Source organism: Schistocerca serialis, chromosome 2, assembly GCF_023864345.2.
Source record: "Schistocerca serialis cubense isolate TAMUIC-IGC-003099 chromosome 2, iqSchSeri2.2, whole genome shotgun sequence".
NCBI lineage: Eukaryota > Metazoa > Arthropoda > Insecta > Orthoptera > Acrididae > Schistocerca > Schistocerca serialis.
The window spans coordinates 389,299,246-389,313,817 of record NC_064639.1 but is presented as its reverse complement, the minus strand read 5'-3'; the positions used below and the strand labels follow the sequence as shown (position 1 = coordinate 389,313,817).

At 38.0% G+C, this 14,572-nt stretch overlaps 1 protein-coding gene across 4 annotated transcripts in view; it reads left to right on the top strand.

The window, feature by feature from the left end:
* LOC126457215 (ATP-binding cassette sub-family A member 7-like) overlaps positions 1 to 14,572 on the top strand; it is a 594,847-nt gene that overhangs the window by 35,447 nt on the left and 544,828 nt on the right. For all 4 annotated transcript variants that reach the window (XR_007585450.1, XM_050093334.1, XM_050093335.1 and 1 more), the window contains exons 4-5: positions 2,946 to 3,084; positions 5,576 to 5,721. Coding sequence is in view for 3 of the 4 variants with exons in the window: in XM_050093334.1 (XP_049949291.1) it covers positions 2,946 to 3,084; positions 5,576 to 5,721 (285 nt within the window). In the remaining variant the exon portion in view is untranslated. The remainder of the gene's footprint in view (positions 1 to 2,945; positions 3,085 to 5,575; positions 5,722 to 14,572) is intronic.

Genomic DNA, 14,572 nt, shown 5'->3' with positions numbered 1-14,572 from the left:
GAAGATCTTTTAGAAGATAATGATTCTTTTCATGATGGAACAGTATTATAGTACTGTGAAAACAGTGTGCTCTGTGGGACAAGTGCCTTTTGACAAAAGGAAATTGTGAAAAATAGTTTAGCAAAAGCCTTTGTTATATGCAAGCATGGACATATTTGGCTGTTGTCCGTTTCAGGAAAATCCCATCTGGATGTGTGGGTGCGTCACTTTGCAATTGTAACCTAATGTTAGTTGATGTTAGAACATGTTATGGTCATACCAAGGATTGTTTTAAAGACTCTTCAGTTCATTTTCAAAATGAATATTTCAGTCAGTAGAGAAGTGTGTGTTATATGGAAACAACTTAATGGATTAAACCTCATGGCCCCAATTTAATACTTCAGTGTGCCTGTACTCTCTCTCTCTCTCTCTCTCTCTCTCTCTCTCTCTCTCTCTCCCTTAAATTCCACAGAGGCTCTCTTATAGTCTTTTCTGTAAGTTATGCATCGATAGCTTTCTCTGGGGTGAATAATGCCTTAAAATAAGAAGGTTCAAATTCCAGTCTGATACATAACCCCTTTCAAGGAAGTTACATTAGAAAAGTAATGAAACTTAATTTTTCAGTGTAGTATTGTTCCACTTCTGGGGACATTGCCATCTTATAGCACTGGCCATGTGGGCAAGGTGTTTTTGTGTTCATATGAAGTTGAGAGCTACAGAAGCATTCGCATACTCACTGGTAAGGTCTCCTACGCTGGACAGGTACCAGTAAATGAACGATATGATGTCCCACCACTGTCATGTCCTATCCTGTGTGCTTTTAACTCTTCACACCATACCACTGTATGACAGTGGCCCAAGCAAATATCATTGCATGCAGACTGACTGAATGACTATCGTTAATAGGATAACCCTTGCTGGCATATGTTTAGCATGTGAACTGGTTGTATGGATTTCCATCCTCGACATTGTATTATTGTGAAATAGGGAAGGGTGTGTCATGGTTATGATATAAGAGCTTGGATGCCAGTCATTGAAACAAAGGTGTTTCTCATTGTGGCGAGATATTGTCACAAACTTTGTCTCCACCACTGTCCTCAGAGTGCGAAAATATTTTGTTGACATCCATCTATGAGGGAAAAATGGTCATTGTAATAAAATTAAAGAAATAGAGATCGTGCACAGAAAGATTTAAGTGTTCATTTTTAGTGTGTGCTGAGAATGGATGGTAGAGAAAAAGTGTGAAAGTAGCTCAATGTGCAGTACTTAAGTATGAATTGCAGAGTAGTAAGATAGATGTAGAAGCAATCAGAAATGGACTGAAACTGCTATGAACTTTGTACTGCCAAGGTTTAGCACTGGACCTATGTCTATCAAACTCTTCAGGCCTTCCAGGTTAGTGCACCATGGACAGCCTTTTCGGAGGCCCTTTTGCCAGATGCAACTTATATAGGGTTATCAGTATCTTGATCTGCATTCAAGCATAATGTGCAGACTCGGGGAAACTCGGGCAGCATGTTTGTGGCACAGAGCCTGTCCATTTACTTCTGTGCCTGCATCTTGCTATATGAAGTAGCAATATTGCGACTCGTAACAACCTGAGTGCTTCTGACATGCTCCATATAGGGACCATGAACTGCAGGATGTTTAGGACTCAAGGTGGACTGCTGGAACTGGAAGCAGAACCAGATAATATCAAGTGGGATATCACTGTGTTATAAAAGGTTTGGGTAGGAGGAGGGCAGGGAACTGACGTGGGAACGACAATATATTCCCCCCTTCCTGAAATCAATCTGACTAGTTTGATGCAGCCCACCAAGGCATCCTTGACTGTGCCAACCTCTTTATCTCAGAGCAGCACTTACACTAAATGTACACAATTATTAGTTGGATGTACTAGCATCCCATATAGTGGACTAATGACGTTCTTTGCTGGATTCCTGCAATAAGAAAAGTCCTAGAGTAGTTGTTCCCAACCTGGGAAGGTTAAAATGAAATTTTCTGAGGGGTAAAAACTAAACAGATTTGATCCTGTTTCTGCCACGAAACTAAATCATTTTTCAAAAATCGTTACTATTTTCACAATTTTGTAATACTCTAATGTTATTTATATAAATGATCAATAATTAATTTTTCTCAGTTAGTAGCAATAATATGCAAGTGGTACAGTGGGGAGGAGTAATGCAGGGGAAGTATGTTTTGTACCAAGCGTCTACTCTTGCTTAGCTTTCTCATCTGAGGAGGAGTTGGGGCAGATTGAATGAAAGAATGAATGAATGAATGATGAATCATTCATACACACACACACACACACAATATCATTCATCTTCCATATCTTTAATCATTTTAAAAATAAGTGTTCCAAAAAAAGTCCTTTAAATTTTAATTAGGTGCTAATGTTGCTGGTAACATGGGGATGCGGAGAGGGGGGGATGGAGGGAGGGGGGGGGGGATACTAGCTAATGTCGGATTTCACTCAGGGATAATGGTCTAAGAAAGGTTGGGAACCACTGACATAGACAATGGCCAGTTTATTGACAACATAAAGTAACAACCACAGCCAACTTAGACACAAAAAGTTGAAGATCTCTAGACTGAAATTCAATGTTTTTAATGTACTATTTATGACCCCCTCTCTCTCTCTCTCTCTCTCTCTGTCTGTCTGTCTGTCTGTCTGTCTGTGTGTGTGTGTGTGTGTGTGTGTGTGTGTGAGTTCTTGTTTGTTGTTGTAGCCCAGTATGTTGTTTTTTTCTTCTAATTGGAGGTTGGTAAGGTGTGTCACAGAGAGTGATATAAATTCAAGATTATTGTTTTAAATACAATTTCTAGCAATAAATTTAACTGGAAGTGCTACATAGACAAGCAGTTGGAGCTTGCAGTTGTATACTGTTTAACACTGTGTGTAGTTTGTTTGTTTTTGGACACTATCTGTAGGAAAGTTGATACCAAACTTTGGATTGTTCCAGGTCATTACCAGGAGAAACCTATGCCATCTGCTGGCTATTACCACTTCCTTTATGGTTTTATATGTGCATTTAATAACACTTGCCATGGATCATTGGGAGACTCATATGGCAGCTTTCAAAGCACAACAAATAAAACAGGGTAAAAAGATAAATATAATGTAGATAAGAAATCAAAATATGAAGGATTAAAGTAAAACTGAAAATTAGGAAATTCTAGTGGATATTCCAAAACATTAGATTTCCTTTTTTGAGAGCTGATGGTGAAAAGTAACATGAGGAAAAGAACCTCTGGTGAAAGTACTATAGTTTTGCAGAAAATTGCGAGTTCTGCAGGAAAAACTGTTTGTTGATATATTGACCATTGTTGATACTAGAGTAAGTGACATGTTTAGTTATTTTCATTACTAGTATTAAAAATGTTAAGATAACAGTCCTTTCACATGGTCAGACAACCAAGAGAGCTAAGTAGTATTTCCATAGGAAAATAGAAACAGGAAAATTTAATTTGTAAATAATTTTAAGAAACATAGGAAAATTCAATTGATAAAACTAGTAAATATGAGACAGAAATGCTGGCCATTACTTACATTCAGGAGATGGAATGTTTAGTATTGGTAACACACACACATGTGAAAGTAAAAGCAGTGACATTACCTCAGCTTTTGGAATTATTACTTCCTTCCTGTAGGAGGAGAGAGGTATGGAGTGGGGAAGGTTAAAATAAGGAAAGGCTGTTTACTTGGACTCCAGGATGAGAGGAGTCATCTGTAGTGAAGATAAAAGTAGACAGAGTGCTTCTTTTAACTTCCTTTGTCCATATCTCTCTCCTCTCCCCAAGGAAAGAAGTAGTAGTTCCAAAAAGTTCGCAAAAGGAAGTCATTGAGAAATGAGCCACATTCTTTCAAAATACAAGCTGTCAACCCCAGACATGATGAGCCGAACATAATGGCCATTGTGAGCTCTGCAGTGATCCTCTAATTGTAGTTCTGCCTACAGACAAGGCTAATGCAGTTGTCATTATGAAAAGAGCTGATTGTGACAATAAGATCTGGTTGATGCTGATGGAGGAGATGTATCAAAAACTATCAAGGGATCCAACATCCAGAATAATGAGGAAGATGTTGGAGCTTCTCAATTGGTCTTCACTGGAAATGAATGTTGCTAGAAAGTTCCTGCCTGCCTACATTGCATGGCCTTCCAATGATTCACAAGAAGAGCACATGTCTATGTCCTATCGTAACCACCATTGGATCGTCAACTTACAGGCTCGCAAAACATCTGGCCAGCCTCCTTATTCCACATATTAGTCATTGTGTGCACAACATCAACAATATAACAGGATTTATAAGTTGAATTAAATGCTTGCCTAGAGGAGGGAGACGTGATGGTCAGCTGTGATGTGGTGTCATTATTCACACATGTTCCCATAAAAGATTCTATAGATCTGCTTTGATGACGCTGTTGTGGATTTATTTAAGCACACCCTATTTCATCATATTTTTTGTATGATGGAGACTATTTTAGCAGATGGATGGCACCACAATGGAAAACCCATTAGCTCGAGTGATAGCTAACCTCCTTATGGAGTATTTTGAGGGCATTGTACTTGACATGGGGACTGCCAAGCCCAGTTGCTTTTATCATTACGTCGATGACATTTTTGTTGCCCACATAGATGTGGAAAGCTAGGAGAATTCTTGGACCACACCAGCAGCACCCATGACAACATGAAGTTTGTCATGGAGGTAGAGACAGGTGGTGCCTTGCCTTCTCTTGATGTCCTCATCTGCTGTAAAGATACTGGGTGTTTCACCCACTAAACCAGTATTTGCATGCTACCAGCTATCATCACCCTTCACAGAGAAGTTCAGTTTTGAGCATCTTGGTGCATCAAGTGAAAGCCATTTCAGATGCTGAATATTTTCTGAAGGAACTGAGCCACTTACAATAAACATTCAAGGAAAATGGCTACTACAAGCCACCTTGCTGAAGAAACATGAATAGAAGGCCCCTGAGGATGACTTTTCTGTATTCTGCCATAATCAGAATCAAAGCTCTCTTGAGTATAAATAATTTTCCATATATTGTTGAATCTTTCAGTGCGTATCACATAGTTACAAGGGGGCCAGCCCATGACTTATCTTCCTCAGCTATTCTCCACAACCCCTTCAGATTCACCCTCCCAACCAACTTTCCAGAAATTACAAAGCCTACAAAGATGTTACATTTCGATAGTACAAAGAGTTTCAGGTGTCGATGCAAGTCAGACTGCGATAACCTATGTCAGAAATATTTGAAATAAAAACAAGTTTTGCAAACAATGAATCATTTTGTAATAATAAATATTATTCCTGTAATGGATTTTTAATAATTTGAGTAATGCCAAAAATAAATTTATTGTCATAATTGGCAGAAGTAACAAATATGAGTACACAGGATTCTTAATGTGTTCAGTGATAAAGTGAAAAATAAACTTGGAATCGTACTCTTTGTTTAATACTGTCCTATTGTGCTACATTGCAATACCTTAATGTGAAATGTCTGATGTTTAAATTTGATTATTTTATTTTATCTAATACATATTCTGTGGTGCATTACTCAAACTATTTCAGTTGTGCTCTTGATTCCAGATTTTCTACAGTATTGGATGATGTACAGAATGTCTTCAGAAATGAAACTATAACACATAAACTCCAGTCACTGAAAGGGATTGCTGATGATGTAGAAGACTTAAGTAAATTTTTTAGAAACCTCTCTCATGGGCAGAAATTGCAGGGTTGGTATTGCATGTAGATTGTGTTTGGCGTTTGGTAAAGCCTCATGTCTTACCTACAGGACTTTTTCTGTAGTTTCTTTAATTCACCTTGTATGTCCCACTATCTCTCTACTAATTTTCAGCCTTGTTAACTGTGTTCTGTTCAACTGTCAAAATTTTCTTGTGGTTGATGCAGTAGTTGAAACAGAGATGTTCTCTGAAACATAGGGTATGGAATCACTAGCTCCAAAGCATTTAAGTTTTTAAGAGAGGAGACAGTTATTACAATACTAATGTGAAGAATTTGAATCAAGCTGTGGGAGAACAGAAGGAAGAACAGGAAGTAAAAAAACAAAGGGATACAATTGGTGTAGAAATGCGTGCTTCTGAGAATTTAAATATTTTTCAAAGTGCAGTAGTACTGAGGAGGAGGTAGAAAACATAGTTGTATAGACTTTCTGGTGATACAGCTGAAAAGTAGATTGACAATGGTAGTATGGAGGCTAGTCAGGCATCAGCATTCACGCCTGAAGCATCAGGAATCTGGCAGGTAGCATATTTAGCTTCATTGTTTGTGTTCTTAGTTTAATTTTTAAATTCTTTGCATTCTTTTTTGAGTTTGCAAAGTTTAATTCTTAAGTTCATTGCTTATTTTTGCCTTTGCGAGGTATAGTAATGTGTTGTAGTAATGGTCACGTGTACATTTGCACAGTTGTTAGTTGTTTATCGAAGGCCAGTAACAGTTGACCACTGCTCAGTCAGCTGCCAGCCTCTGTTGGTGAAGCACCAGGGGCCGTGCGAGTCACATATTTAGTCATTTATGTTAGCGTTCATAGTTAAATTCTCAAGTTCCAAGTAGTAGGAGGATGGAATGGACAGGGTGTGTGTGTGTGTAGCTGGTCACAGTTCATGAACAGATACTGCCATCTGTGCAGGCTGCTGCCTCGTGCTATGGTGGCAGTGGAGAAACTGGTGCATCACATGGGACACCTAGGGTGAGTGACAGCTTCTTATGCTGTCACATCACTTGAGGCAGTGTGTCAGTGTGGAGGCTGCCATACCACAGGCCCATTGACGCAGTGGGTTGACAGGTGGTTATTCCTTCAGCACGGTCTCAGCAGGCACAGAAGGGGAGGGGTTCAATATTTATTGGGAGATCCAGTGTGAGGCACGTTATTGGCACCCTTTGGGAAATAACACCCAGGGCCGGAAAGAATTACAGTGTATACTCAGTGTGTCTGTGAGGGGGCCTCAGCTGATATCTGGAGAAGGTCTTGCCTGTGGCTATCGAGGGTGAAGGATGCGTTGGTCTAAAAGTTATTCTCATGTCTGCACCACTGATGCTTTTCACATGGGTTCTGAGGACATCCTCAGTTTCTGTGGGTGGCTAGTAGAACTGGTGAAGACTGCTGGCCTGCACAGTGCGCAAGCAGAGCTTGCAATTGGTTCTTTGGTTAGGAACCAATTGGAAGGACTCAACCAGGTGCTATGTTGATTCTTTGATGGTCGTGCAGATTTATAGACCTGCATTATAGGGCACAGAGCTATAGGATTCCTCTTGACTAGTCAGGAGTGCCCTACACAAAGGAAGCAGCTACTCAGGCAGTTGAGTACTTGTGGAATGCTCATGGGCCTTTTTGGGCTAGGCGGTAGTTCGAAGTCCTTTGATGAATGCTCGCCAGTCGATATACAGGGAGCAAAATTAGATCGCATACAAAGTGGACATACTTTACTGTCAAGATTTTAACAGTAAATTGTAGAAGTGTTCATACAAAGTTCTCGAATGTACTGGCCTCCAGGAAATTTCTCCAACTGAAATTATTCTGGGGGCCAAGAGCTAGCTGAAACCTGAAGTAGAAAGCTCAGAGATATTTAACATTTCATGGAACATTTTTTTGAGAGGCAGGTTAGATGCCATAGGAGGGGTACGTTCATTGCAGTTGACAAATATATTGTCTCTAGTGAGGTCAAATTTGAGTGTATAACAGGTCTAGATGAAATCAAACAATGGAAACTCCAGATTGGAATATCAACAATGTAGGAAAAGATAAATTGCTACTTATCGTAAAGATGACATGTTGAGTTGCAGACACACACAATTAAGACACTTACACACAAACTTTCAGCCGTAGCGTAAACACATACCATTCATTCATACAAGCAAGCACACCTTATCCATACATGACCACCAACCAACTCCAGCAGCTTGGACTATTACCAAGATCAAGCAGTATTCATTGGAGGTGATTTCAACCTATTGTGTATTAACTGGAATGACTGTGGCTTCACTACAGGCAGTATGGACAGACAGTGTTGTGAAGTACTTCTGAACAGATTTTCCAAAATCTGCCTTTAACAACTAGTTAGACAACCCAAGCACAATGAAAATATTTTAAACCTTATAGCTACAAAGGAGCTAGGCATTAGTGACAATGTCTGTATGGAAACGGGGATTATGATCATGATATCATAGAAACTATCATTACTGAAGTTAATAAATCTATCTAGGACAGTACTGTTCATGCTAGAAAAAGCAGTTGTTAGAATCTCTGTTAGATAATGAATGGTCATCATTTAGCTCCAGTATGAAGAACGTAGAAGGATTATATGCAAAGTTTACAATGACTGTAAATTGTGCTTTAGCGATGTATGCACCAAATAAGTGGATTAAGGATGGAAAGGATTCTCTGTGATTTAATAATGAAATTTGGAAAGTGCTGAGGAAACAGAATTGTTGCTCTCTCACTTCAAAAAAGCGTGTGCATATATTGGCAGGCAAAAGATAATAGAAATACGTAGGTCTGTAAGAAGAGCAATGTGCAAAGCATGCAACTACTTCCACGATTATATCTTAGTGAAAGATCTTGCTGAGAACCCAAGACAATTCTAGTTGTACATAAAATCACTAAGCAGATTTAAGGCTTCTATCCAGCCACTTGTTGACTAGTCGAGGGTGGCAGTAGAAGACAGCAGAAGGAAAGCTGAAGTTGTAAATTTCATGTTTAAGAAATCATTCACACAAGAGGATTGTACAAACATACCATCGCTTGACTGTTGTACAGACTCACGCATGGAAGATCTAGAAATTGACATTCTTGGGGTAAAGAAACAACTGAAAGAGTTGACAACAAATAAATCACCACATCCGAATGGAATGCCAATTTCTTTTTAAGGAAAGTACACTGTGGCAGTGTCTGCTTAATTAGCCTGCGTTTATCACGAATGTCTCGCCCAGTGAAAAGTTCCAAATGAAGGGGAAAAAGTATGTAAGAACTGACCTGCATAATTACTGATCAACATCCTTAACATCAGGTTGGTTTATAATTTTTGGAAACATTGAGTTTGAATATAATAAAATTTCCTTGTGAGGGAAAAGCTTCTGTCCACAAATCGGTACGGATTTAGCAAGCACCACTCGTGCAAAACTTGGCTTGCTCTTTTCTCATGATAGCCTACAAACCATGGATGGATGGCAACAGGTAGATTCCATGTTTCTAGACTTCTGGAAAGCATTTGACACGGCGCCCCACTGCAGATTGTTGACAAGGTCCGAGCGTACCATTTAGGTTTAAAGATGTGCGAGTGTCTCGAAGACTCCTCAAGTAATAGAACCAGGTACATGGTACTCAACTGCGTGTTCATCGACACAAGGATATTGTCAGGAGTGCCCCAGGAAGTGGGATAGGACTGCTTTGATTCTTCATACACATAGATGACCTGATGTACAGGGTCAGCAGCAGTTTATGGATGTTTGCTGAGGCGCTTTGGTGTGTGGGAAGGTCTCATCATCAAGTGACTGTACGAATTTACAAAATGACTTAGGCAAAATTTCTAGTTGGTGTGATGAATGGCAGCTTGCTCTAAATGTAGAAAAATGGAAGTTATGCGGATGAGTAGGAAAAACAGCTCTGTAGTGTTCAAATACAGCAATAATAGCGTGCTGCTTGACACAGTGACTTCGATTAAATATCTAGATATGACATTGCAAAGCGATCTGAAATGGAAAGAATACAGCAGTTTGGTAGTAGGGAACTTCGTTTTAATTGGAGTGTTATGGGAAAGTGTAGCTCATCCATAAAGAAGACAGCTTGTGGGAAACTGGTGTGACCCATTCTTGAGTACTGTTCGAATGTTTGGGATTCCCACCAGGTTGAATTAAAGGAAGACATTGAAGCAGTTGAGAGGCGGGCTGTTAGGTTTATTACCGGTAGGTTTGGTTAGCCTGCAAGTATCAAAGAGATGCTTCGTGAACTCGAATGGGACTCCCTGGAGGGAGCTCTTTACGCTAGGCACTGTTGCACAAATTTAGAGAAGCTGCATTTTGAGGCAGTTTCAGAATGATTCTGCTGCCACAAATGTGTATTTTAAGATAGTATTTTAAGATAATATGTGAGAGATTAGGACTTGTACAGGGACTTTTAGAAGTTGTCTCTTCCTCACTCTGTCTGTGAGTGGAATAGGAGAGGAAATGATTAGTAGTGGTACCTTTACCCTCCACCATGCACTGTGTGATGGTTTGTGGGGTATACATACTCCGCAGAACAGTGCACTGTAGATGTAGAATAAGAGACTCTTGGCTGGGGAACAACAATTTGAAGGCGATAAGTTCCTACAGACATTAAGATTGTGTATTACTCACTGTACAGTCCAATTTACACATAGAGATGTACATTATAGCTTCTTGTGGAATAGTGCTTTTGTTGGCTTTACACATCATTGTAACTACTCTGTTCAATGGGGAACAGTGTAAGACTTTGATCCCTGTCTAACTGGAACACAAAATGTTGATAATTTAATAACTTCATTATCTTGGAAAAAATTGCCTTTTTGTGTAAGATTACAAATTCAGATAATTTTGCTACTGCAGTAACTATTAATTGCAATGTGCTTGCAGTGTGTTTCATTATTTATTGCATATTCTGTGTACCATCAGGTCAATGTTCTTTCTTATCTATTCTCACATTATTGAAGCATTAACTCTAAGTAAAAATATGGCATTTCTCCTTTTTAACTTTCAGTAATCTTCAGTTAATGTTTTCTGTCTAGATATTTTCAAAATATTTCAAATCACATCTTTTTTAATCTTAAACAACAAAGTCAGCTTCCTTTCAGTTTCCCGGGTGTCAATGTATTAATATTAATATTGTAGCTTTGAAGATAATAATAATAATAATAAAGGAAACAAATTCTGTTTATGAATCTGCAGTCTTATTGCATATCAGTTAGTGATTTACACAGAAAACATTTGGTGGACTGCATTATAATTGCAAATTTGTGCAAAGTATTTTTTTCTGTATTTCCAGTACTCTTTGTATAATAAAGTTGTATCATAATCAATAGTAACAACTGATATAAATGGACATACACAAGAAACAAAAACATTCCTGTAAACTAGTGTCTACAAACTAGCCATTTGTGATATGACTACGAATGTGTAGTTATGATCCACCACCGACTTCTGTATTAAATATCCTTCTAGTCAGCACAAATGTATTTGTAATGTATACTTTGCAATTAAATCTCCATCTAATTGGACTCAAATTTCACCCATGAACTACCTTAACGAGAAATACAATACTGCTTCAGCATGTTAAAATTTACTGTGCATTCATACCTGTTAAAGGAGATGTTCCGCTTGTCATCCTTGCACTTGGATGCAGTACTGCACTGATATCTACAATCAGCTTTGATTTTTTTCCCCTCCCCAAACTTTAAAAAATCATCTTGTAAATTTTGACAAGGCTATACAGTTTGCTGCTCCAGTTCTTCAATCATGTCAACAGTAGTGCTGTACACTTCACTTTTAAGGTGACTCAGAACTGAAAAATCACGAGGATTTGATGTTGGGTGAACTTGGGAGGCAAAGGTACAGACCCAGCTCATCACATCAATCTTGGATGATGTTGGTATGTTGGTGCTCTGTCACACTAGCAACAAAACATGCTGGTACCTCATCATGCAGCTACCACATTCCTGTAACATGGACCATAGGTGAACTTGAAACCAATTAGATAAGACTGAATTGTAAAGTTCACATTCCAAATACATTTGTACTGACTAGAATCTGAAGTCAGTGGCAGCTCGGAACCACCCATTCACAAATGACTCGTTTATGTACCTATGTGTAATGGAATAATTTTACTTCTGTTATTGTACAATTTCAACTGTGTCAGTTTTTGCTATTAATTGTGACACATCATTTATTTTCTTGTCTAAGTTCATCTGTAACGTCATGCAGAACACTAGTGGGACTCATTCTTTTAACCACTGTTTGAATGTTTGGGATCCCCACAATGTCAGATTAACAGATCATGATTTATATATTTTGCACAAAAATCAGCATTTTACATTAACCAATACAGTATGTGATTACTTAAGGAGACTGTTCAGTGCTAAATGTCATAACATTTCTTTTGTCTAAAAATTGTTTGAAAAGAAAACATGTTTATAAGTTTCCAACTGTGCATGTAAAAGTTCATCGGAATATCTTCTAGCATGTGCTGCTCATTGCTAAACACATTTTGTTGAGTGGAACAGGAAATGCCATGATGTGTAAGCAAACAGTGAGTAAAAGTAAAATCCGTTGCATTAATTACATGAAACATAACACAGAATACAACTTGAAATTAAAGATTTGTTCATATGAGGTATTAATTATATTATCTTTACTTCATTTATTGTTACTCAGTTTGGTGGATCATAACGATCAGTGAAAAGTCTTGTACCATGAAAATTGTGTTTTATAGTTTTATGTGGGGAATTCCTCTCCAGCAAGTGCTTGCTTCCTGCCATCCATTAGTTGCAACTAAGTTCCTGCTTGGTTTCCAGTATTACCTTACTTCCTTGTCATATTCTTGCCATTATTTATCCCATATTCTGACACATTTTTAATCATTGTCTTCTTTCTTTATTTGTTCACAATCTTCTTTCATTTAAATATTCCACTTTTTTCCCCCTTCCAACTCTCATGTTTAATCTTCCAGACCAGTTCTTTTTCATTATTTTTGTCCTTCCTGTTATATTTCCACTAGTTGTTTCTTAGTATCACTTCTCTGGGCTTTTTAATTTGGTAAGAGTTTTTGCATAGCTTTGCCATAACTCAGTAACTGCACCCTATTTAATCTGTTATCATGTAATTCAATAATCCATTCCTGTATTGTGAGCTTAAACTGTATTTATCCTAAGTGAATACAAGGGAATGCTCATACACTGGCAGTGCCTTTGTTCCTTATCAGTTATTAAAAGAGCAGCCTTTTTACAGTATTGAGAATTCTTCCCTTGTGATAAAACAGTGTCTATATTACTTTCAACTTAGTGCAGTGACTACAACAGCAACTTCGCTGTTTAACTACACTATTTTGTAGTATTGGTTATATAATTGTAAAGTGATCTAGTTCTTAACTTGAATATGTTTTACAGTGTCCTCTTTATTGTCATAGTTTAAATTACAGTATTGCATTCATTTTACTGTGGTTTTAGTATTGTAATCTTGACAAAGTTTGTCCATCAATGGCTGGTTGGTAGCAAGTAATGAAGAAGTCTGATATACACTTTGTTAGAGGGCAGATAGAATGATCAAAGGATAACAATTTGTACTCATTCAGCTATTACTTAAAACCCCTCTAAAATAACAATGATAAATCACCCATGGAATTAGAGCTGCCATGAAACATAAACAATGAGGATGATCAGGTTTTTGGTATGTTTTTAATTTTACAATACTCAGCATAAAAAATATGTATTCATAGTTGTTTAATTTCAAGGAAATTTATTATGCCATTACTTTTTTAATAAAAAGAGATACCTGGCTTTTGTGCTTATTCACTCCATCCTGCCTGCTGGATGCATGTATTGATTTAACCTATTTTGTCATGTGCCCATTGGACCTTTGTGTGCTTTAGTAATTTCTGACAATTGTATTTCTTTTTCTTTGGAATTTGTGCTGCTGATCTTTTGGCTCCCACAAGCAATATCAACAATATTATTCACACAACTCATGTCTGCAACAAGAGTAGTTCACACACAAAACACCAGTTGAGTGTTCTTTGCACTGCTAGTAGCAGAGTAGACAGAACGCGAACTTGCGTTGTTAGTTTGCTAGAAGACCAACAGTGAGTGGGCACCAGGGAATGTGAACTTTAAGCTGGGAGACTTATTGTTATCGGATGCTCGTTCACTCCAGTGGGAACCTCGCTTTACACCCTAGTATCCCAATGTTTTATTTTTGTTAATAAAAATGTTAGTATGAGCAAATTGTAATGAACTTGGACATTGACAGAGCTCACATACTTTTCCATACTAGATTCGCATTTTTTACATATTGGTCGCACTGGTCACTTTCTTACAGTAACATAGGTTGTTTCGCGACTGTATCACATGTTTGTTCATTGGGACTATTAATTTCTTCTGAATTATGTCAGTACATCTACCATTTTATAGGACTGAGCAAAATCTTAGAGGAATGCAAACTGAAAAGGTAAAAATAAGGGTGGCTGCCATCCACAGAAAAGTTACCCTGTATCAGAAAATATTCTGCCAGCAATTACAACTGCAACACTGGAAATGCTAGAAAATAAGTTTTTCCTGTTGTGCTTATGCAGTATAGTAGGAAGAATATGATTAAATTCAAAGTTGATGTAAGGTATATAGGGTGCAAAATTTAGTATGCCGATTGTAATGTAATGTACCCAATGTTGATTCTCATTTTGTAAAGCTATTTGTCCTCTTGAGCTGTAATTGTAGCTCAGTGTTATTAAAAAAAAAAAAAAAAAAAAAAAAAACTCCTCCCAAACAGGCCACGAAGGCCCAACAGTACTGACCGGCCGCTGTGTCATCCTCAGCTCATAGGTGTCACTGGATGTGGATACGGAGG